The sequence below is a fragment of the Meleagris gallopavo genome, chromosome Z (genome assembly GCF_905368555.1).
Source record: "Meleagris gallopavo chromosome Z, MGAL_WU_HG_1.1, whole genome shotgun sequence".
NCBI lineage: Eukaryota > Metazoa > Chordata > Aves > Galliformes > Phasianidae > Meleagris > Meleagris gallopavo.
Genome location: NC_139435.1, coordinates 32,848,703 through 32,873,201, shown reverse-complemented (window position 1 = coordinate 32,873,201; position 24,499 = coordinate 32,848,703). Strand labels below are relative to the sequence as shown.

The 24,499-nt window shown below is 36.3% G+C and overlaps 1 protein-coding gene across 2 annotated transcripts in view; it reads right to left on the bottom strand.

Moving 5' to 3' along the window:
- The window catches only part of CNTLN (centlein), a 183,985-nt gene that overhangs the window by 153,431 nt on the left and 6,055 nt on the right, over positions 1–24,499 (bottom strand). For both annotated transcript variants that reach the window (XM_085213135.1, XM_085213137.1), the window contains exons 3-4: positions 13,355–13,443; positions 669–753 (exon numbers count right to left, since the gene is read on the bottom strand). In XM_085213135.1, the coding sequence (XP_085069261.1) occupies positions 669–753; positions 13,355–13,443 (174 nt within the window). The remainder of the gene's footprint in view (positions 1–668; positions 754–13,354; positions 13,444–24,499) is intronic.

The window sequence follows — 24,499 nt, the reverse complement described above, 5'->3', positions numbered from 1 at the left end:
CAACTTTGATTACTTTTCAGAATTATTCTGATTTTTAGAAAATGAGCTCACGTTTCCTCAGTTTAGCCAACAGCTTAGCTCAACGCGTTTTGCATTTAATTTTATACTTAAGCACAGTATTCAAATTTGAATAAGCAGCTCAATAAAGAATACACGACATAGATGTTTACGCACGACATTTTGGATTTGGAAGTATTACGCTACAGTTTCTGGTAACCACGAACCTAGTAAATGCTGTTATGTGTTAGTAAAGATAAAAATAATTGGTTGTATTACTCTTAGGACACTAATTATTTAGTCCTCATTATTCTAAAAATATTTTACTTTTGATTACTGTATTTGTCAAGATGGCAAATCTTTCCAGAGCACTATTAAGTTACAAATCTAAACCTAGTCAAAATTGAAAACACAAATTTAGGTCATTCTGGTACACCAAAATGAAACATTAAGTTCCTAAAACGTCTCAGAACTCACAGAAAGTTTTTAAATTTAAACATCAACTTTTTGAACAACTCTTCAGAGTTAAAGACTTTTTCAAAATTTATCATTTCTGAATCACACACAACTTTCACCTAAAAACACAACTAACTGTTTTTACTTCTCAAGAAATACAAATCCGATGTCAATGATAAGTTTTCTTAACTGCTCTATTTAAATGTACTACTAACCTGTTCTAGGGTTTCTATTTCGCTGTCTTTAGCTTGCAAAATTTCTAATATCTTTCTGTCCTTGACTTCAGCTTTCTGCTTTTCTCTAGAAACAAACAAACAAAAAAAAAAAGAAGACACTTTATTAGTCACAATTTACAGTTAATCATTTAAATTTTTCATGTCTTGATAATGAATGTTATTTTAAAACACAGAAAATTGAATTATTTGAAGCTGACAGGCCTTGCAGAGTTAATCAGGGAGCATATGGCAAGTGACAGCAAATTACATCTGTAAACAGCTAACACAACTTTCTTCAGAAAGAAACTGAAGCAGTAGGTATTAGGAACACATTTTAAAATAGCTAAACTTAGCTATCTCATTCCTCCCAAAATGCACTAGGTATTTTTGCCTACAGATTGAACAAAATGTTATTCCTTCCTTGGCAACACACTGACATTAAACTGTTCAGATTCGTGAAATCCTTCTCTGAACCAGACAGCATTTCTCCATCTAAAACAAACCTTTAGCACTTCATGGATGATGGTATTATCATTTACAATCTTACACATGGGTAGAATCTATAATTTGACTAGGACAAAAAAGGGAAGGCTGAGAAGATTGGTTAATGGGAATGAGCAGAGCAATGTGGTTTATAAGTACAAGGGTACAATCACGATCATGGTATTTCATAAAAAATCATTTGATGAGTTATTAATGCTGTGTAGAACTACCTCATCTCATTGTGATCCTTTTTCTTTACTATTTTAAATGCTGTGGTTACTGGCTACACTTCTAGGAAAAGTTATGGTGAGATAGTAGGGATACACAGATGTTCCTTAACACAAGACATCTCTGACAAAACATCTGAGAAATGTACTGTTCTTTAAAAATAGCTAAATCCAGGCATCCCAATCACCACAGATGACAGATAAGCAGAAATTCATTCAGATTATGGAAATCTTTCAGAGGCAGAAGGGATCTGATCAAAAGTGGATAACACTATCCAGCTGTGTGCAGAAGAGCAACAGAACTTTGACACACTGCAACTGAAGAAACAGGATTTTGTATCACGGAAAATTAAAGATAGTACACATATGGTCATTTCTTTTTCTTCTCTATTATGTGTATTCTACTTGAATCAGTGACTTCAAAGGCTAAAGTATACTGTCCCAACAGGCTCTTTAGTACCATGTACTTTTAAACAATTTCTATAGCTAGACTGATCTTGAGTAAAAAAAGAAGTAAGTAAAAATGGTACAGAATTCACTGCATGGTTTTTGGGGACTGAGATCTCAAGGCCTCATAGTGCAAATAGTGAAATACAAGGGCAATTCTGAAAGTAATGCCTTTTATTTTGTTATGTTGTCCCACAACTTCTGAGGCAGATGTGGGTGGTCAAACAGTATAGATTGAACCTTCCCACCAGTATTCCATTATAATTGTTGCAGAGGGCAGCAGAGGGGCAGTCTGAAAAAATGGTATCTGACATGGAAGTGCGTATGAAAGCAAAGGTGTAGAATTGAATTCCTCTACGCAGATAAAAAATTACAACCATTGGCATCCACTGACACTTGTTAAGCATTTGTGGAAATGGATGCGTGCACAGTGAGGCAGTGGGTGGTGCATTACAGGAGCGGAAACAGCGTTGTGAAAGACCAGCCATGTTCTGGACAACCACGGCACACTACAAAAGAAGAGAGTCTCGAGGAGCTAATCCACCCAAAAAGATACACTGCAATCAGGGAACTGGGTACAGAGCTGAATGTCAGCTTTAATGCATTGGAAACAATAGTAGCAGTGTTGGAATATCACAAAGTTTGTATCAGGCAAGGCCCAGAAATGCTCAACAGAAACAGAAAGAGCACTATATGCAAGTTACATGGACCTATTGTACTAACACAAAGCTGAAGGTGACAGTTTCCTGGATTGCATTATTACCAGTGTTGAGATATGGTGTCACCACTACAAACCAGCATCAAAATGGGAGTCCACAGAGTGGTGACATCTGAATTCCCCATGAAATGAAAAGCTCAAGATGCAGCTCCCTGTGTGCAAAGTAATGTACACTGTCTTCCAGCAATTGTAAAGTGGTGATTCTTCTGGACTTCCTGGAACCTGGACAAGCCATCAACTCTCATCACATAGCAACACTGACTAAGTTGAAGGCTCAAACTTTTAGATTCAGGCCAAAAAAGAAGACAACCTTTCTCTTGCAGCATGATAACACCAGACCTCATATTAGTTTGAAGACCATGGAGCACACTGGCAGTCTTGGCTGGACTATCCTACCACATCAATCATATAGTCCAGATTTGGCACCTTCTGACTTCCATCTGTTCAGGCCAATGACAGATAGACTGCACTGGCAATATTTTCCTAGCAACGACACCATCACAGAAGCTGTGAAACAGAGGATGACTTTTGGTGGTGCAGACCTTTATGAGAGTGGCATGCAGGCTCCTCATCACCACTGGCAAAAACACTTAGCCAACGGTGGTAACTATGTTGAAAAACAGTGTTTTGTAGTTGAGAATTTGTACAAGCAAATCATGTTACTTCGCTCTTTGTATCAGTTGTAGTTTCCATAGAAATAAAGCATTACTTCCAGAGATACAGATAGCTTTTAATTGTTTCTCTTTGAACCCTACTAAAACTGTACAAAGTTGCCTGCAGTTACAGAAATGCATCCTATTAGGAAGTCTAGCTCATTTATCTCTAAAGTTACATTGTGATGTCTTTTGAAGAAAAAACTAGGGACAAAGACACCGGAGGAAAAACAATGAAATATGTAAGTCTCAAAGATATACAGCACACAATTAAACTGACCTGCCTTGCTAGTAATGATTCACTATTTGCACTGATTTTGAGTGAGATTGAGTTCATTTTTTTTCTTAGCAGCTCATATGGCACTGTTTGGGTATGTTTTATTTTGTTTGCTTGTTTAGCAGTTCCACTGTAGTGCTTACAGAGTCAAGGCCTCTTGTGTTTCTCACACTGTCACACCAGCAAGGAGGCTGGACATGAAAAAGGATCAGGGAGGGGGCACAACCAAGAAAGCTGATTGAAACTGACCCAAGGAATATCCCATTCCATACGACGTCATGCCCAGGAATAAGAGCTGGAGGACAGAAAAAGACATGCAGAGTTACAGTGTTTGTCTTCCCAAGTAAGCATCACAAGTGATGAAGACCTAATTCCCAGGAAATGACTATCTACCCGCCAGTGGTCAATGAATTCTTCATTGTTCTTTCCTTGCCTACAATTTTTGTTTTACCCATTAAACTTTATCTCAACCCATGAGTTTTCTCACTTTACTCTTCTGATTCTCTTCTCTTGCTGCAGGAGAGTGAGAAAGTGGTCGTGCGAGACTCAGCTACCCACCAGGGCTGAACCACAACACTAAAATTCAAGAACTCAACTTCTCAATGAGGTTTTAAAAAACAAAAGGGATTTCTGAAAAGTTTATAATCCTTTACAGACCATTATCTGCAAAATCGCTTTAAAAATTAGGTGTAAATAAGTAAAATCTCAAATATTTGGAGCTTGTGTGCTATTGAAACAGGTCTGTTGCTTATGACAGTTACTATAAACTATCCTGCAACTTTAATGAACCAGAAGTCTGCTCCAGCCTAAAATCCTCATCGCTTTCTCATAATGAGCTTCTTTGCTCTGTGGTCCCCAATGGCTAGCAGCTTTTTTTTTTTTTTTTTTTTCCTAAAGAGTAGTTGCAGTACACAAAATCCAAATATTTTGGGAGATAGGTTCTCTCTTCTAAAGGCACCACACTCTTTAATGAAGTGATTAACCGATATAAATCTAACTAAATTGTAGATTTAGTTGTTAACTACAACTGGATAAGTTAGAATATTGTCTTATCTTAAGTTCTTAACTCACATAAAATCATTTTGCTTGATCCAAAACTTTAAAAGCTTTAGGAAACAAAAAAAGAAGGCCTCTAGTATAAAGTACTTGGAACAGTAACAACATAGTTAGCAAACAGAATACAGCCATAAACCCCCAACACCACTGAATAATACTGCCTCTTGCCTTCAAAAGTATCTCGACTTCAGTTGCTGACTGAAACATCAGATGCACTGTTCCAACACTGAGTTACTCCCCTCCCCATTTTACTTCAGCTGTTTCTATTTTGCATTTTTAAATTAAACCATTGCTCTTACTACTCTCGTGCCGTCTGCCACCTACAATCTGCCACTGCCTTCTCAACTATTCTAACCACCACCCTCTCTCAGAAAGTTGGCTTTTTATAAAACTAAGCCAAATTAAACACAAATACTGGCTAACTAATTAACCTCTTATCTCAGCCACGCAATCATCACTTCAAAATGTATTAAACCTGTTTTCTAATGGATTAATTGATCCAAAACACTGAGGGGTCAAGACAAATTTCTCAAGGCAAACCTCAAAAGAATTCCACAGGTGTATTTTCATTTTAAGGAGAGAAGGGGAAGAAAGTGAATAAACAAGACAAGAGCAAAGCAGAAGAACAAACTTATCTTGAGATCTGAAAAACAATACACGTAGCTAATTCAGATGTTTTATCACTAGTGAAGAATTTATAGAGTCCTGTAAATTTAGGATAAGCCCTTATCAAATAGGTTTATGGGAATAAAGTATTGAACCACAGAGAAAGGAATAAAAAAAAGTGCCTAGGAAAAAAATGTGCCTACATTTGTAAACACACACAAATGACTTAGTTCTTCAAGGAATATTTCTAATTAAACTCAGTACTTTCTCTATCTAGTTGATGCTCAAACAGCCCTTTCAACAAAGCTATCAAGGAACAATGTATGTAAATACAGATCCATCATCATCATCATCATCATCATCATCATCATCATCATAATCAATGGGAAAAGCCTAACGTAAATTTATGGCATTTTTTGGCTAAAAGGGGTGGGGCTTTTTTTCAGGCTCTCAAGATGATGAGATATGTAATGCCTCACAAAATAGCTGCACTAGTTATCACACACAGCTCTAAAAATAATGATTTTAAGAATATAAGAACACAATGGATGCCTTCAGAACACTAAAGCTTAAATTGAAATCTCCTAAGGAACTTTACCAGGAGCTCCTCCTGGTGGCACAAAATAATTTCCAGTGTTCATTACAGTACAGTCCCCCATAGACCCTCAAGGTAATATGACTGAAACTCACGTATCATACTTCTATTTGCTTTTGTGCATTAAAATTATATTAGACAAGAAATGAAATAATACCCTCCTACTTTTTAGAAATATGCATAAAAATCATCAACTGACTTTATTAATTGAGCTGTTATGTATTTCCAACATATTAAAAAAGGTCCATTGCAATATGGGGAAAAAAATCAGGCACTGTCAAGAAGCTGATGATGATCAATGACTGAGACAAACTCCTGTTTAGCTAATTAGAACCACTGATGAGCAATAATGATGTGAGCTAAGAATATTTCCAGACTTCTCTAGGATGAAAAATGGAATGAAGAGAGGCTGTCAATTTGTACAAGTTTTAAGCTCCAATCAGTTTTCCCATGAGTACTACCTATTTTAAATGTTTAACACAGCTGTATTTAGCTACATAGACTATCTAGATTCAGTTTTCCACAAAAATGAAGAAACTGAAGAAATACTGTTTAACATTTTTCCTATTATGATTTTTTCCTGTGTTACATGATACATTACACAACAGGACAGGATAACATTTTTGAGGTTTGGACCATTATTAATGACTTGTCAAAAATGAAACATTACACTCCAAGGAAACAGTTATGAATGAGGTGTGAAAACAGAATAAGGAGCACAAAAAATGCCAAGGTTTTCAAAACTAAAAAGTTTGGAGAAGTTCACAAGACATCTCGCTTCCTAAAATCTTCAATGAAAGTATTCTGGGAAGAGAGGCATCTTCAATGCTAACACAGATCTTAATCAACCAATCAATCATGTGTCTAGAAAAAAAAAGATGTATATATAATTGAGCCATTTTTACATCAACTTAATGAAAATAATTCTAACTAATAAAAAATTGGAGTTACTGTTCACAAGTTTCATGTAGTATCTCCATTTGGTTTTATAAATAGTAGGATTTTAAAAAATCTAACACAATCTAAAGATTTTGCCATACAATCTAAAAAACTTAAACTTACTCTGCAAACTTTGAGATCCATGATAGAAGAACAACAAATGTTATATCTTAACACTGTACATATTTTATCTATAACTAAAAGTAAAAAAAAAAAAAAATCTGGAAATATTCCTATTTTTAAAAGTTATAATGAACTGGTTTGATGCACCATTCAATGTAATTATTATTTCTCCTTGTCTTTACATTTCCATTAGCATACTTGTGAAAGTGCATGTATTCAATATTATTATTAAATAGAAAATGAATGGCCCATGTGCAAGGCAAAGGCACACATCACACACTGTCAATGTTATTGTGAATATGGCACCAATACTGTAATTTGCTGTGTACAGTCACAGCCCTCTGGCTGCAGAATTAGTGGTTAGAAGAAACAGAGCCTACACCTCAAACTTTCAACTAAAAACGTTAGTGTATTGGTACACCGATTGAGATAAGAAAACAGAATTAAATAATTTTTATTTAATATACTGTTTAATCTCACCTAGACCTTAGAAGCTGTGTTTGTTACCAGTTTTATGTTATATCATACATATCAAAATGAAAAAACATCATTAAAGACATGTAATTTCTTGCATTTCTAAATTAATTCACTAGATGATTTATCAGTGTTTCGTATTTTAAGCAATACACATAGAATACTAGGGCAGAAAAGAAAATAAAGTGACATTTTTCCCTAATAATTTTGCAAACATTTTTCATCTAAAATACACAACCCTCTTACAGTGTTTAAAATATCAGCACTTCAGAACAGACTGCTTTAACATCTGCACATCACCAGGGTTTCCCCCAAGGATTTTTAAATGATGCCTGCCTGTGCTGAATAAAGTGCTAACTTGCACCTTGCATTTCAAACTGTGTCCTGAGCAGCCATCCAGTTGGTACAACACCAGCTGAATTCCCACAGGCTGCTGTTCAATCAGGCTTGACTGCAATTATCATGTCAATATTTTGTGCTCCGATATGCAGATATGCACACATGCAAGCTGCATAATACTTTCTTCTCCATGGAATGTTGACTTATGTTCAATGTTCTGAGAATTTTTAATGAAATAGGATATTAAACTTTCATCAACTGTAGACAATCACAATTATTTGACCTTAGATAGAAAGGTTGTACCCTTATGCTCTATTATTCCATCCACTTTATTGAGTGATAATAACTAGGGAGTCCACTTTCCTTTAAACTCAATGACAAAACAGTAACAATTTTCAAGAACATGTTAGAACTTCTTTATTTTCTAGTTCTGTCATTCTGTTGCCTACTGTGCACGGGTAAAAAAAAAAAAAAGGCTTAAGAAAATTTCTGAAAGTTGTTTACCATCCCTTCAAAAGATACAAGTTACCTTTTGAAAATTATTTTTCAATTAATATCAGCAATCTATGTTTACTCATACATACAAAGCATTGACACCCTTCTGCATAAAAGTACTTATTTCCAGTTCATATATGCATCTTCAACCAGTGAGGAATCTGTACCAACCTTATTTTTCATGTTTCTTCAATATTCTGCTATCCACAGAACACAGCAAAATGTAGAATAAGTTCCTTTGATAACCCTTCCAAAAATTTCTATGGATATTTCTGATCACTAGTTCTTCAGCCCTGTTTTCTTCTGTTTCTATACCTTTAGAAAGACATGACATTCCAGCAAGAACAATGAAATTCTATCCATTACTGGAATAATAATGTTAGGCTGCCATAATGATATCAAACATTATATTCATTCCCACTCTTCAATGAAGTCTTGCAAGATAGCACACTAGGAATAGGTGTAGAAAAACATAGCCAAAGCAATGATATCACCTAGTAATAGTAATACAATCTCCATCAACATGTACCAAATTTTGTATCACTGCCACAGTCTGACTCCACCTTTCAGGAGAAAGGCAGTCAGATGTCCCAGAGGAAAACCAGAATCAACTGACCTATCAAGATTTCATGTAACATGAAAGTCTTACTGAGGTCTCTGAAAGTTTACCACAGTGTTTTAAACCATTTGATACTCTTATCTGATCTTCAACTCTGAGTTTATATATGTATTTACCTGTAAAGGGTACTGTTAAGCAACCTTTTTAAAAAAAATTCATCATCAAAAAAGTGAATATTTCAAAAAGCAGTGAGCCAGAAATAGCGTGCTCTTTACATAATACCGAGATCAATAGTATTTAAAGTAGCTGGAAAGTATACTAACGTGAGATGTACTTTTACAATGGCTTGTTTGAGAATACCTGGAGGCTTTTACATATCCCAAAGGCATTTCTCATTTGCACAGTAAAGATAATTTTTTGTTTATATCTGAATATTAAAATGGGAATATAGTTACAGTTATCCAGCAAGAACTGCAAAGACTGCTGAAAAGCAGAATATCATTGGTGTATTGTAAGAATTGACAGCACATAAATAAAAAGGCACCAGTTACATTTTTACAGTTTTAGGGTAGGTGAACTTCTATTTTAGGATCATGAAAGCACTTCAAGATAGCACACAAATAATGGAAACCTACTGTTAATTCCCTCCTATATCTCCCAAATTATGCCTTCTAAATTTTTTTGTTTATTTCAGAAAAGGATAATATAAGAAATAGTTTAATGTTACAAATATAAATTAATGTTACTAATAAAATTCGCTTGACTGTGCAGCTAGTACTGCCAACACGTAGGCTGCCCCAAAAGTAAAGCCTCCTGTTTAATTGCATGGAAACTACAACAAATAGAAGGAGCACCACAACGCTATTTGATAGAACAAATTTTCAGCTACAAAACACAATCTGTCAACATAATCACCACAAACTATGCATTTTCATCACCTGTGAACAAGAGCTTGCAAGCCACACTGGTAACAGTCTGCACCAGCAGAGGTGACCCACTACCTCTGTCACCACTGCTGAAAAGCATCACATACCACCTCATATCCACTGTGCTCCATAAATGCTCAGCAAGCATCAATGAATGCCACTGAGTGCCATTTTTCCTGCATGGAGGAATTCAGTTCCACAACTTCACTCCACATGCACTTCCATGTCAGACATTGTTTTAGACTGCCCCTCTCTGCCATCTGTCACATAGCAACAAGATGTAAGAATATCGGTGGGAAGGCTCAGCCTCTACTGCCAAACCACCAACATCTACCTCTGGTGTCATGGGCCAACATAATAAAAGAGAAGGCACTACTTTTGGAACAGTCCGCATACATTATTTTTTTCCTTCTTCATTACACACCTGTGGTGTAGAAGATTTTAAGTTAACACTCTGTCCTTTCACTCATAAGAGTTCTTTCTCTTGTTACTGTAATCTCCTGAAGGAAGTCTGGCTGCTGATTTCACTAACTTGAAGAATGAAATCCATGCAACAATACTGATGGATTAATTAAATGTCATCTAAGAAACAGAAAGACTACACTTTCTTAGAGTATGATTATTTTCAGTAGATAGGGGACTCAGTCATCAAGAACAGCTGCTTCAGAGCCATCCTGGCCTGAACCAGAGCAACCAATCTCAAGGTACAATGAGGCTGCAGGGATTTCTTTTGTCTGGGAAATAACAAGAAAGGAGAGCAACCCTACAGCAAGGGCAGCTCTCACGCAAGAGGCTGACGTGGTGTGGGCATTGCCAGGCAAATTGAGACCATACCCACATCCCTCAAAGAAGCTCACGGATGAGTTGCTACCAACCAAGCACAAGGCATGAGCATCACAAGTGGCAGCAGCTCACACAGCAGGATGCTGAGGTTTTCCACCAGCTGCAGAAGTGAGGGGCACTGATTCCACCTGACTCTTGAGGCAGAAGCACTCAACACCAAGCTAAGGCTGCAGCTTTAGCAGGGTGGTATGCACCACCTACCCAGGTCACGACTAATGCCTCCATCCATACAGAGCTACTGAAGGAAGAAGCATCTGTGCAGACGGTAGTCTGTGGGAAGTGCCTGGACCTTGCTCCTGGAGTAGAGGAGAGTGGCAAACTCACCTGCATAAGATGCCTCTGCCAAGGCGGAGGATCTCCCATGACAGATGACTGAGCTGCAGGGAGGGCAGCAATGGGGAAAGACAGCTGGATTCACATACAACCCGCATTAAATCCACAGCCCAGGGCCAAACAGCCCCAAACTTCCCCACCTGCACATCCAGTCAGAGGCGAAGAAAACAGTGATGAGAAATGGCAAACTGCTACGACAAAGACTAAGAGGGAAAGGCCTGCCTCAAAGCCTGAGGTGTCTCTGTAGAACCCCTCTACGGTTCTGCAGACTAAGAAGGAAAAAAAAACTGCAACAGGTAAATCATCAGAACTGAATAAGGCAGCCAGACACGCTCCCCATTGCATAACAGCTACCATTCTATGATTCTGATCTCAGACAGTCTACAAGAAGCTGGCACTGAAAGCTTTTTGGTGATTGAATTTTCAACAGACAGAACACACTGAAAAATGAAGTTATGCAAACATTTGCAGTATTCACGGTACAATCCCAAGCAGAGGCAGTAAAAGTTCTAAATCCATTTCATTCTGTTTTTATCCACTTCAAAAATCATTTAAGTCAACGATAGATGGAAATCAAGTTGGAAAACATTAACAAAAGGATCAGTCTTGTTCCTAATACAGATGAGTTAAACAAGAGTTGAGCTGGTTTTTGTTTTTGTTGTCGTTTTTGTTTTTATCAGATATAATCACAGAATCACATGCAGATTATCTTGAGTTGGAAGGGATCCAGAAGTATCACTGAGTCCAAACCCTCATGTTATACTTAACATCTTAACTTATGTGGTACACAGAAAAGGCTTTGAGCTGAGAGATCTGCTTTAGAAATCATTTTGCTTATAATCATTACTTAATAATCCCAACACTCTCCCCTTTAAAACCACTTATCTTTACTAAATTAACAAAGTCAGAAAGCTAAAATTTCCTGACCAAACATTGTGCTGATTATAAATTACCCAGATATTTAATCAACATTTCTGAACTGAGATGAACTGTCATGATACCACAACTGTACATTCTGCTATAAGGCATGGAAGAAAACAAGTTTTTCCTGAAGGAAGAGGATGAAGTTCATGAAACAGAAGAGTGTGAAAATCTTCAGAAAAGACTATGGAAAGCTATAACTGAAAAAGTTAACAGAATATGCCAGGCTGTAATTTGGTTTTGAGCAGAAGATTCACAAGTAAAGTGAATTTAGATTCATTAAAAATTTGTTCCAATGAAGCAGTTAAGCCATTTTGAGGTGAAAGAGAAGAAGCTACATCAACCAGAAAAACAAACGAACAAACAAAAAAAAACATGATATTGCTCCATCTGTCACATCAAAGTAAATCCAAAGTTCAAGTCAACATTTATGATACTCCTGTATACTGAATAGGTTCTATACAGACCTATTCCAAGATTCTTTTTGGTAAAGATATCACCTAAAAAGATGTTGGGGAACTAATTTCTTTCTTCTTAAATCCATAACTTTGAGAGGAGAATTATACAATATAGATGTATAGCTTTGAGTTTCTGTGATGTGTTCTGAAGTGGCAGTATTGTTCTGAAAGAAGAGAGGATATAAGCAAAAACCTTAATAAGAACATGTTGTCACACCTTCTTATTTTATGTAGAAGTTGGTGATTGGTACCAGTCAGCAACTTTTACATAAAAAGTTCAAAGTATCTATACAGGGCATGTTACTTCTTACTCTCATATGAAATAGACTATTATAGAAAAGATTATTGCAGCAGTCTAGTTTTGTTATCTCGTGGTAGGCTAAGCTACAAGTTAAAAGGCTACCACAGACGTTTTCCACCCTAGTAAAAACATTCAGCATAATACACTCAGAATCAATTTTTGTGATAATTTAAAGTAAAGGTTAATAACAAAACATATTCCTAGACATGAAGATAAAAAATTATGGAAGGAAGCCTTGAATTTTATAAAGTATGCAGAGGCACAAATAATTCACTACATTTAACACTGTTTAAATACATCCCAGTATCTCTATGCTTTACTTTTCCTAATATCCTACTTTGTTTTAGATGGAATACAAAACAAAAATGTTATTAAGCCTGAAAATCTTCTTCTAGCTTATTAAGCTTTATTTCAATGAGCTAAAATATTCCATACTTTTCATCTGTCTATAAAATACTATAAAATTTGTTAAGGAAAACAAATGTTTTGTCTTCTGATATCTGGAGAAAGAACAGTAAAACTACTACCTCAACAACATATAATCAAATTTCGTCCTAAAACAAATTGGTTACAATAAGGTTTTTAACATGATAACAAACAGTAAATCTGTTCCTAAATCATCTTAAATACACTTAAATAACTTCCCAAATCAAAATACACATGCAATGCAAAAGTAGTATGTAAGAACTATCCTAATAACTGAGCTATTTCTCGTCTGCAGATAAATGTCCCAGCACAAAAAGGAAACTAGCAACATGTTCTAAGTACATTTGAAACAGTTCAATAATAGGTATGCATATATATATAGTATGTGTAACACTTTTTAAATCATGCACTTTTTCTCAATTAAAAACATGAATGTAGTATCAGCAGTTTTATTTGTTTTTAAAAAATGTTAAATGTTTAAACTCACCTTTCCACAGCTAAACTGATAGCTTGTGTAAGGTCTGGATTTGACACTTGGAGACGTTTCCAAAGAGACCACACAAATTCTTTGTCAGCCTTAAAAAGAAGAAAAAAAGACAAAAATAGAATAAGTACATACCATCTCTCTCATAACCAAAAAGACAACTTGAGAACATACAGAAGACAAATATTTAAAAAAACCTCTCTATTATAGTAAGAATTACCTGTCTTGAGACCAAAAACATACTAAGCAGTTCTTGAATAAACAGTTTTAACAATGTAGAATTTTTTTTGAACAATCAACTATAAAAGAGTGTGCAATGTGACATACAGCAGCAAAAAATAACATTATTCAATCAAAACTGCCTTTTGTTGTATCAACTTCAAGAACATCTAGTAGACATGTCTGTCCTACTATCAATATACGCTGAGTTTACAACATACTTCATAGTTGTAAATACATACTACATAGTTACTTCATACCTCATACATAGAATACATACTTCAACATTAAAGTCTGTTATGCATAACTCCTAGATATTTTTTCAAAGCAGACAGTATAAGTCTAACAAATCTTCTAACTTGCATCATATAAAAGCTTCAGAAAAGATTCTTAAATAAGAGGGAGAAAAAAATGCTTTAAAAAAAAAATGCAATGAAGAAAGTTAGTGAGAGTCAAAGGTAAGCTAAAAGCTTTTCCAGATTTCTATTTTTCACTACACGTAACATGTTATTTTGCACGGTTATTTTGTATTACGATACAGTAGTATTACTGGAAGCACCAATATTGATGCAGTCGAAAATTAAAATCATAATGTGTTAACTATATAAACATAAGACAAAGATCAGCAATGTTGAAGTCAAGGAGAGTAGAGCAAGAAAGCAATGCATACATACATAAAGCATGCACTGGACTAATATCAAGTCTATTAAAAATAGGCTATCATCAAATTAGAAATTAATAAATCAAAACTGTTAAACAGCCAACTAGATTAAAAAATCACAAAGATGCAATTTAGGCTACTTTTACTAGCTTTTAATCTTAAAAAAAAAAGTGGAATGTACATGAAAAAAAATATATGACATGAAAGAAAAGTTACCACTCCAATAGCTATCACAATTTCCCTGCTTCCCCTTTCTATCTAGTTTCCAGAACCTAAGAGTATGCTAAGATAAAGATTTAATTTGTTAGCAAGAAACTCACGGAAATAATCTAGAACAGATAAGTAAAACAGCATTTCTCTGGAAAAAAAAAAAAAAAAAAAAAAAAAAAACAACCTTATTAACATCTAAAACAGAACACTTGAGTTCCTCTCTTCATCTCCACCATTTCACTTCATTACAGTTTTCCCACTTAATTTCCTTTTCAATCAGTTTCTTGCTTTTTATGGACATGAACAGATTGCTCCTTTTCTCAGATTACTCTGCCCATGACTAGAAATAGCTAAAAGCAATGGTCACGTGAGACACACAATAGCCTGACAGAACTACAAGGTTGATCTCACAAGAGATAATGAAAACCACATATTGTATGACTAAATTAGAGTCAATCTCAGGAATAGAAACAGCACTTTATACTTTTGCTATGTTTTCTTTCCATTTGTTCCCAATTAGCCTTTCCTTCTGGGAAGCAGACTTAAACTTTACAAGCAATATTAGTTCCAGGACATAACAGCCAGTCCAACATAACATTTCTCTTCCTTCAAAACAAGACAAGTATCTACAAGATGAAATCAAAAGACTTCTCTAAAGCCACAAGAATTTCAATCAGGACTTATCAGTGTACTGAGTCTAAGTTAGTAAATCAAGAATAATATCATAATAGACAAATAAAATTACAATTAAAAAATTAATAATAATTATATAAGAACTAGAATAGATGATCGTAAATACTTCGAGGCAACCCTGAAAACCTTTTGTTAAAGTTCTGATGTGTCCTCCATTAAAATTAAAAAGTACTCACATTTGAATTTTAAAATTCCATGAAGAAAGTGAACAATGAACTTGTGCAAAAAAAAAAAAAAGTGAAAAGAAGGGGGCTAACTGCTTTGTTTTTCTTAGAAATATCCTCTTCTTTCAAATACAGTCACTTCTAGTTTATAGACATTTAAATCCTTAAATGCCATCAACTTCGTCAACTGCAGAGAAAAGAAAACTTTACGGAGATTTCCTGCACTAATAAAGTATTGATGGAAACCAAGAAAAAATTATCTGACTATTTTAAGAATACACACCACTAACAAATCAGACTGAGCTAACTGTGTTAGTAAGTGAATAAAAGAAACAGTCTGGTCACAAGTGTGAATCAAACAGTTTGAGGCTGTCACCAGCTTATATGCAAACTCAACTGCAGCATAAAGAAAAAACAGTAGTAACTGTTTGTCTTTCACAAAATCAGAGAAATTTAATGTAACTATGTCTGTTGAATATATAGAACTGTAGGTATTCAAAGTGCTGACAAGAGGATTTCATTTCTGGTACTTAAAAAAAAAAAAAAGGTAGCAGGAAGAAACAGGACACTAGCTATTCCACACACACTCAAACAAACAAACAAACCAAAAAAAAAAAAAAAGAAGCCCTGAAAAGGAGATCATTGTTTTCTAATCAGCATGGGTTAGCAATATAAAGACTGCCCAATGATAGAGTGGCATGCAAGCACACATGACCCCGGATTTCAATGCATCATGTCAGAAGACTAAACTGTACACCTCTTTCCTGTTTAATCAAGAAATCTGGCAAGAGCAGCAGGTCCTGTAAATACCTTACCACGTCATCTTAAAAACTCAGTGTGTGTAGATAGTGATTTCCAAGCAACCTATTGCTTCTTCACAGGCTGAAGCTAAATGAAAAATAAAAACAATTTTCAGGCTTGGAAAAATTGCTGCAGGCATCCATAAAGCATTAGGATCTAAACTGAACATGGATTCTGTGTGTTCTGAATGCTTAAGAACACCTTGCATTTCTTTCTGGAGTCATCAAAGAAAGAACACAAAGCCAAATAAAAACTCACTCAATAAGAGCAACAGAAATGTGATTTGTTTTACATTATTTAGGAGGACACTAATTATGTCAGCAGTTCTTACACTCTTAAGTGGCATTGGTTCAAGTTTTAAGAAATATTTCAACCGCAACATAGGAATGAACATCTCATAATCCATGCCCAACTACAATTTCAAAATACTTTTAATTCAAATCTCAGTTAATCAGCAACGTAAAGAGCAGAGCTGAATTGATAGAAGTACTTGAACATTTTCACATCTTTCATACATGATTCAGTGTAATTTTGTACTGAACTACTTAAAATCACTAGCTAAAATTAGGCTAAGGGACAAGAAGTCATTACAGTACGCCTAAAAAAGTACAGACAGTACTTAAAATCCTTCAGCCAAACAAACAAAATTACCGATGCCGATTTGTGAGCTTACAGGCTTTGTTCAATCTAATTTGTCTGCTTTTATAAGATACTGAATTTACTTATCATCAGGCTGCCTTAGATTTTGCCTTTACTTTCCTCCGTACAACACTGTAGAAGTAGCAGTTGTTGTGTTTTCTGCTCCTTTATTTATTAGAGCAAATGAGACTCTTAGGCTTCTGCATGACTGCAAGAAGCATTATCCACTATCATGAGATTCATCACAAGGAGAAGAGGCTGCCCTTTGAGCTTTTGCCCCTCTCCCTCCAGACTCCAAACTGGGAAGCTTGCACAGGGCCTCAGAAGAGTACACAACAACATATAACTTTCAGACGTGTTCTTCTAAGTACATAATTCCTGCTTTACACACACACACACACACAAACACACCCGGAGAGAGAAAAAAAAAAAGAATAGTGCGAAAACTGTGGAGACTTGTACTGAATTGCTGCTGATGAATATCAGTGAATATCAAAGAATCACAGACTCGTAGGACTTTGAAGGAACCTCTGGGGATCCCATCAAGTCCAAGCCCCCCGACAAAAGCAGGTTCCCTACAGTAAGCTAAACAAGAAAGAATCCAGATGGATTTGGAGTACCTCTAGAGAAGGAGACTCCGCAACCTCTCTTGGCCAGCCTGTACCAGCACTCTATCACCCTCACAGTAAAGAAGTTCTTCCTCGTGTTTGTGTGGAACTTCCTGTGTTCCAGTTTGTGATCACTGTCCCTTGTGCTGTCACTGGACACCACTGAAAAGAGCCTGGCACCATCCATTTGACTCCAGCACTTGAGATACTTACGATCTGTGATGAGATCCCTTCTCATTTCTGAACAGTCCCAGGTCTCTCGGCCTTTCCTTGTGCAGGAGATACTCCAGGCTCCTAACCAACTTTGTAGACCTTCGCTGGACTCCCTCTAGAACGTCTCTGTTTCTGTTTTTTCTGAACTGGAGAGCCCGGAACTGGACACAGTACTCCACAAGTGGCCTCACCGAGGCAGAGTAGCCAGGGAGGGCAACCTCCCTCGTCCTGCTGGCCATGCTCTTTTTGATGCCCCCCAGGATACCATCAGCCTTCTCCTTGGCCACAAGGGCATTACACTTCTGGGTCATGGCCAACCTCTTGTCCACCAGGACACCGGGGTCCTTCTCCACAGAGCTCCTTTCCAGAAGCCTCTAACCTGTACCGACGTGTGAGGTGATTCCATCCCAGGTGTAGGACTCTACACTTGCCCTTGTTATCTCTTGTCCTGACACTTAACCTGGGAGAAGAAGCTGATCCCCACCTTGCCACAGCCACATTCTATGATAATCTAAGTGGAAAGGAGCTTCTCAAAGTCACAGTCATCTGTTCAAAACACATGCTCAGAAGTTGTTCCAAGACCCGTGTGACCTATTGCAGGGAACGTGCTCTAGCAGGGGTTTGGACTTGATCTCCAGAAGTCCCTTCTAACCCTTGCAATTTTGTGATCAGTGGAGTTTTGAATATTAACTAACAAATACTTTCCTAGAATGCTCACTGCCAGAGAGAGGGAGAGAGAGAGAGAGGTTGCTGAACCTCATAAGGCTCCTCTCTGCCCAGCTCTCTAATCTGTCCAGGTCTTGCTCAACAGCAGCACAGCCTTTTGGTGTGCCAATCACTCCTCCCAGCTTTGCACCATTAGAAGACCACTGATGAAGATGGTCAACAAGACCAGGATATGTACAAAGTATATATGTACAGGACGGGGAAAAGGAATTCCTCACAGTCCACCTGTGATTTCTTGTTGAGTTTACAACATGTACTACGTCTCTGGCAAACTAGTTTCTACATAAATCTTGTCACGGCACACAAAAACTGACCATTCAATAATATCAAAGATAGGAAGTTTTACCGTGATGAACATTTACTTGTTTTCTTACTCAGAACATCAACATATAGGTGTGAACAGTCTTTTTAAATTAAATTAACAGTTCAGGTTAACCTCAAATCACCTACAACCATCTCACAGTTTACGTAAAGGCCTGTTCAAGAAAAAGAAAATCAGTTCCAACTTTTACTCATGTCAGTGAAATTGTTACACTCACTGCATAACTGCAATCTGCCAAATTTCTATCTGTGCTGAAAGAATAGACATAAGCAGTAAACGAAGCAGGAGAGAAAAAAATGCCGTAACTCATACAGACAATAATGAAAAAACATTGAAGAAAGTCATATCGAATCTAAGTAGTATACAACAAAATAAACTTCAAAGAAATAGCTAAATAGAAAAGGCTAATTCAAAAACAAATCAAAATAACAACAACAACAAACTTTCCAGGTAGGAAAATCATACTAGTTACTACAAATGTTGAACACTATCATAATAATAATTAATAAATGCTGTTTAAATAACAATTCTTGTCATCAAAAATAAACTTACAAGTGCTATTCAGTAATTATATCATCAAATATTCTAGTCCATATGAAAAAATGCTTTCTGTTGCATATTTGTATTTTTGCAATTGTACAGAACAGAGCAACTTTCTTCCTAAGCAAATCTTTCTGCCAAAACAATAACCAAAAAAATTACTTAACTGTGCTTTCAAATATGTATTATCAGTATTAAAATAAAACGCCATCTACACTCAAAAAATCAATGAGCTTCATTTCACTGAATGTTAATATGGAGATGTGCAAATTTTCCTCATTATCACAATAAAACATTAGGAAAACACAACTCAACGAAAGTTACTATTAAATGTGATTTACTTGTCAAACATTTTCATAGCTAAAATTGTTTCAAATAAGTCTACAAGCAACTACATCTAATATAATAGAATATTAGTTAAAAATTATTACAGTTTTAAGATGGAAAGACTTTTAAATAGTCTCTTAAACTCTTGGCACAATTAAAGGATTTGGTAAGGCAGTTCCCTGAATGGTCTTGGGAGCCAAACAATTTCTTCTGAAAAAAGGCTGCTTAGACAGTCTAAAGTTGGCACAGAAAAACACTACAGCTGTCAAGGTCTGGGATATATCAATCTTCAGCATACCCAAGGAATGTGCAGTCTACCCAAGTGTACATTAGCAGCTCAAGAGGTCAGTGAGCGTACCTTGAACAGCTGAGAACTTCTGTACACAAGGCAGAATACAGATGTCATTTGAAAGTTATTGCAAATTACTCACTAAAATTATGATTATCCACAACACATGTAATGTCAGATAAAGATGCTTATGCTGTGATGAAGTATGCCAGCTAGAACTAGAGAATTACGAAGTAAAAAACAGAGTACATTGAAAAGTGGGATTTTCCCACAGTCCATAGTGAAAGTAGTCATAATCATAATACTGCAAGATGTACCAGATAAACAATAACTGTTTTTTGCAAAGCAAATAGGATTTTGTTTATTTATTTATTTTACTAATTTTTAACAGTAACAAGCTCAGAAGCCGGAAAAAAATTTAAGTTGAGTTAAATAGCATGAATTTCCACAGGTTAAGTACTTGCTTGCAAGTCATTAATTACTAAACATCAGCTTAAGCCACAAACAGAGAATCTGTCTGCCTTTTACCCAGGGCCAGACAAATACCCTCATTTCAACCCGGTTTTTCTCCTCTCCTCTTTGAAGAGACATCTGAGCCTAAATATTGCCCCGGACATTTGACATTGCATTGATATTGGTATCAATACTGCATGCAGTATTTGTGTGCTGGAAACTGAAAAGTGACCTCATTCGTTTTCAGTATTTCTGCACTACTTTATGAAGAAGAATTAGCTGTTTTGGTTTTTTTCTTTTTTTTTTTTTTAAAGTCATGATACCAAACTCTTAAAAGAAAAAGGCTTTTAACTTAGCATTGACAGTGATAAAAACATAAGCAGTATCTTTTTGCTAATATGAACTGTCATTCATGACTTTGTGTATTAAACTTATAGGTAGATTTATTTTTTCTCTATGTATCTACAGTAAACTGTGCTGAGAACAAGAATAAACTCAAAAATCTCCTTCAGTATAAATCATACATCACATGCCTTAACTACAGTTTAGAGGAATTATTCTTTTTGATATTCCACTTTATTTCAGAGTATGTTAACTATTAAAAGTACTTCATACCATACCCTAACTTTTTATAGCATTACAAATAACTTACTAAGTGCTGCCTTCTGAAACTAGAAACAGAATGCCTATGGAAAACAAATGAAAAGCAAAAAGATGAAAACAAAGCAAAACAAAAAAACTGCAAAACAAAACAACACAGCCACAACACTCGCACCCAAGCACCCCTCCCAACAAGTGCTAAAAAGCCACAGGTCTCTAGGACACTAGCACTTATTTAAAATTTTAAGCAGCAGATACACATCAATACCCCCAAAAAGGGAAACGAAGCATTTAGCAGGACAGAGGGAGCTATTGGTTTACTGTTTTCAGTAAGAACTCTTCAACACCAGACACTGACAATTTTTTGGTAACTCAGAATACTTCACTATTAAGTGAAATATACATCACTATCATGCTGAAAGAATTGATACAGAAATGCATTTAGCACACAGGACCAATTAGATATCAGATTAGCTTTCGGAAAGACAGAAAACACGAAAACAAGTCTGGCATAAACATTCAAACACTTGCAGGAAAAAAAGGCTGTTATACACTGTCCTGCCACCTGATATGTTTCTGATTAAAGACCTTAAGCCTTTAATCAAGCTGACGGATACATTTTACATGCAGGTAACAGACTTGCTTCTTGATGTCTCCTGACTTTTAAAGATACACTGCTAGTATTCTGCCAGTGCAAAATGTCTAAACCTTACTGTGAGAGCTTCTGTTTGTGATTTCCAGTCACATATTCTACTCCTCAGTAAGAAGTGTTCTCTCTATCAGTCTTGTTGAATGCTTATACAGTACAAAATACTCCAATGCTCTGAACCTTTGAGGTACTAAGCTTTTTAAGAATGAAAAGTCACTAGAATATGAGACTGATCAGTACCTCTCCAGAAAACATACTGCCTTATACATACTGGCTGCAAATAAGACATTAGCTTATTTTCAACTTCACTAGTCACAAACACACAGTATGCACTACATCTAACAGTCTGATAGATTTATAAGAAAATTGATAACTTCAAAATAGATGCCATCAGAAAACAAGTGAGTCTTCCTCTCTAGTTTCTTAATGCTGGAGTTCTAATGGTATAAAACCACCACATAAAGTTATGATTCTAGAAAAATAATTAGCTATGTTCCAGTTATAATCTTCTATATAAATAATTTCATCATTTTTGTTAGTATTTCTGGGTAAAAAGAAAATGCCTTTGAATCAAACATCGAAAAAGGATACCATTTTATTTATACATAAAATATAAAAATTTGTATTATGCATGAATATACATAAACACACAAAGAAGTTGTATCCTTCCTCTCTGAGCTCTCTCCAAAGCAAACAAGGACCATAAAAGCAACATTTGCCGTTATATTGTTGAGCTAAGCAGAAGGAGCGCAAATGACACGCCAAATATGCTGTCATTAAACATGAAGTCTTCAAATTAGTCTGGCAGATTGACAAAAAGGTGGCAAAATACTTAACTGAATAATTTTATTATACATTCCTAATTGACATGAATTGACACGTTTAGCACTAACGGACAAGAAATACAACATTGTTCCTGATCCAACATGGCAGGAAATGAAGTACATTACACAAGTCAGTTCGGTACCATCACGCTAGGACTGGACAGAAATGAAAATAAGTTAAAAAGCAGAAGTAAGTTATCTAATAGACATGAACCTATAATATACAATTCCATCCTTACCAGTAAATAACTTTCCTCACTTTTTCCTGACAGACTGAGCACACAACAGTCAGGATGATCTGTGTTTGCCTTCATTAACTGATAGAGTCTTTACTCTCACAATTTGTTTCTTCTGAGTACTCAATATGGAACACTTGGTCAACTTAAGAACAGTTTCCAAAGATGCAATTGTAAGAGAAACCAAAGGATTCAGTTCCAGAGATGAGAGTTTATTTTACATCAGTAATCTTTTATACATCAAGGACAGGATAACTCAGTCATAAGCATCCATTTCAAGCAACAAATTTCTAAACTCTGGGAGTAAAATCCAACCACAGTCACTTAAGTAATTCCACAGAATAACAGACTGGTTGAGATTGGAAGTGACTTCTGGAGGCCATCTGGTCTGAAGCCTCAGCTCAAGCATGGACACACAGAGCATATTGCCCAGGACCATGACCAGATAGCTTCTGAAGATCTTTAGGGAGAATAATTCACAGCCTCTCCGGGCAACACCAGTAGTGTCAGTACTAACTCACTAACACAGTGAGAAAGTGTTTCCTGCTGTTCCAAAGGAACCAGGACTCACAGCTCCCTTTCTGCAGAACTGCTTTCCATCAGGCCTCCAGCCTGTCCTGATTCTTGGAGTTCCTCACCAGTTGCAGGGCTCTGATATTCCATTCATCCATTTCTCCACTCTGTCCAACTGACAAACAGCAGCAGAACCCTCTGATGTATCTGTCACTGTTCCCAGTTCTGCATCACCAAAATTCCTGAGGTTATGATCTGCCTCATCATTCAGATTATTAATGAAAGTCTGAGACTGACCTGCCACCTGGACCACCTTCCTGCCCTTCCTGAAGACAGGAGTCATCAGCTTTTCTCCAGGCTACAGACACTCATCCCAGTTACCACAGTTGCCTAAAGATCAAGTGTAGTCTTGCAAAGACAACAGCCAGCTCCCTTAGCACTCATGGGTGCAATCCATGGGGATCTAAGAACTTAGGTATTCGCAGTCTGCTTAAACATTCCCATATTCTCTTCCACTAAGTATACATCTTCCTTACTCCAGTTCCTCTCCTCCCTCCAGTCTCTGTGACTTGGGATTCCTGAAAGTCAGTCTTGCTATTAAAGAGTGAGTCAAAGATGGATATGTTTTCCCTTGTCCTGTGTAACCAGGTTCCCCACACTGTTCAGGAAAGGGCCTCCATCTTTCCTAGTCTTCCCTTCACCCTCCCAAATTAACCACCCTTGCTTCCACTTCCACCCTCTGTGTACTTCCTTTCCGTGTTTATATTGTACGCATCTGAGTTTGACAGGAGCTCCTTGTTCACCCATTAAGCCTCTTGGCATTTTTGCCTTTTCTCTTTTTGGGGTGGAGCTCTGCTGAGCTTGGAGGACATTATCCTTGAATATTAAACCAGCTCTTCAGGCCTCTTTTTCCCCTCCATTATCTTATTCCATGGGACTCTTCCAAGAAGAAATCTGAAGAGGCCAAAGCCTATACTACTGAAGTTCAAGCTGAGCATTTGCTTTTCAGTCTTCTCGCTGTCCACAGGATCCTTAACTCCACCATCTCGTGGTCACTGCAGCCAAGGCTGCTTTTGATCTTCACATTTGAGGAAAAAAAAAAAAAGAAAAAAAAACCACCACAGGTCTGCTTAAAGAAATTCTCCTCAAGGTCAAAACTCAAAAGTTGTGCAATTTGACATGTAGAAGTCACACTGTGCTAGAGAATTGTGTTTAGTGCAGCTGGAAAAACTACAAGCAAGAGCCTACAATTTCACCTACAATTTCGCTATGAAGTAAAACATGACTTTCTTTATTGAGAAATAGCAAAGATCTTTTGTTCCCATAAAAGGAATCTTTCTACTTATGCTTATCTCTTCACCAGATACTTGCTTCTCACTTACTCTAGAGGCTAACTGAAATACAAACTACAGACATGCCATGAGTAGCTAATGAAAATAAATGCAAATATACAATTTTAAT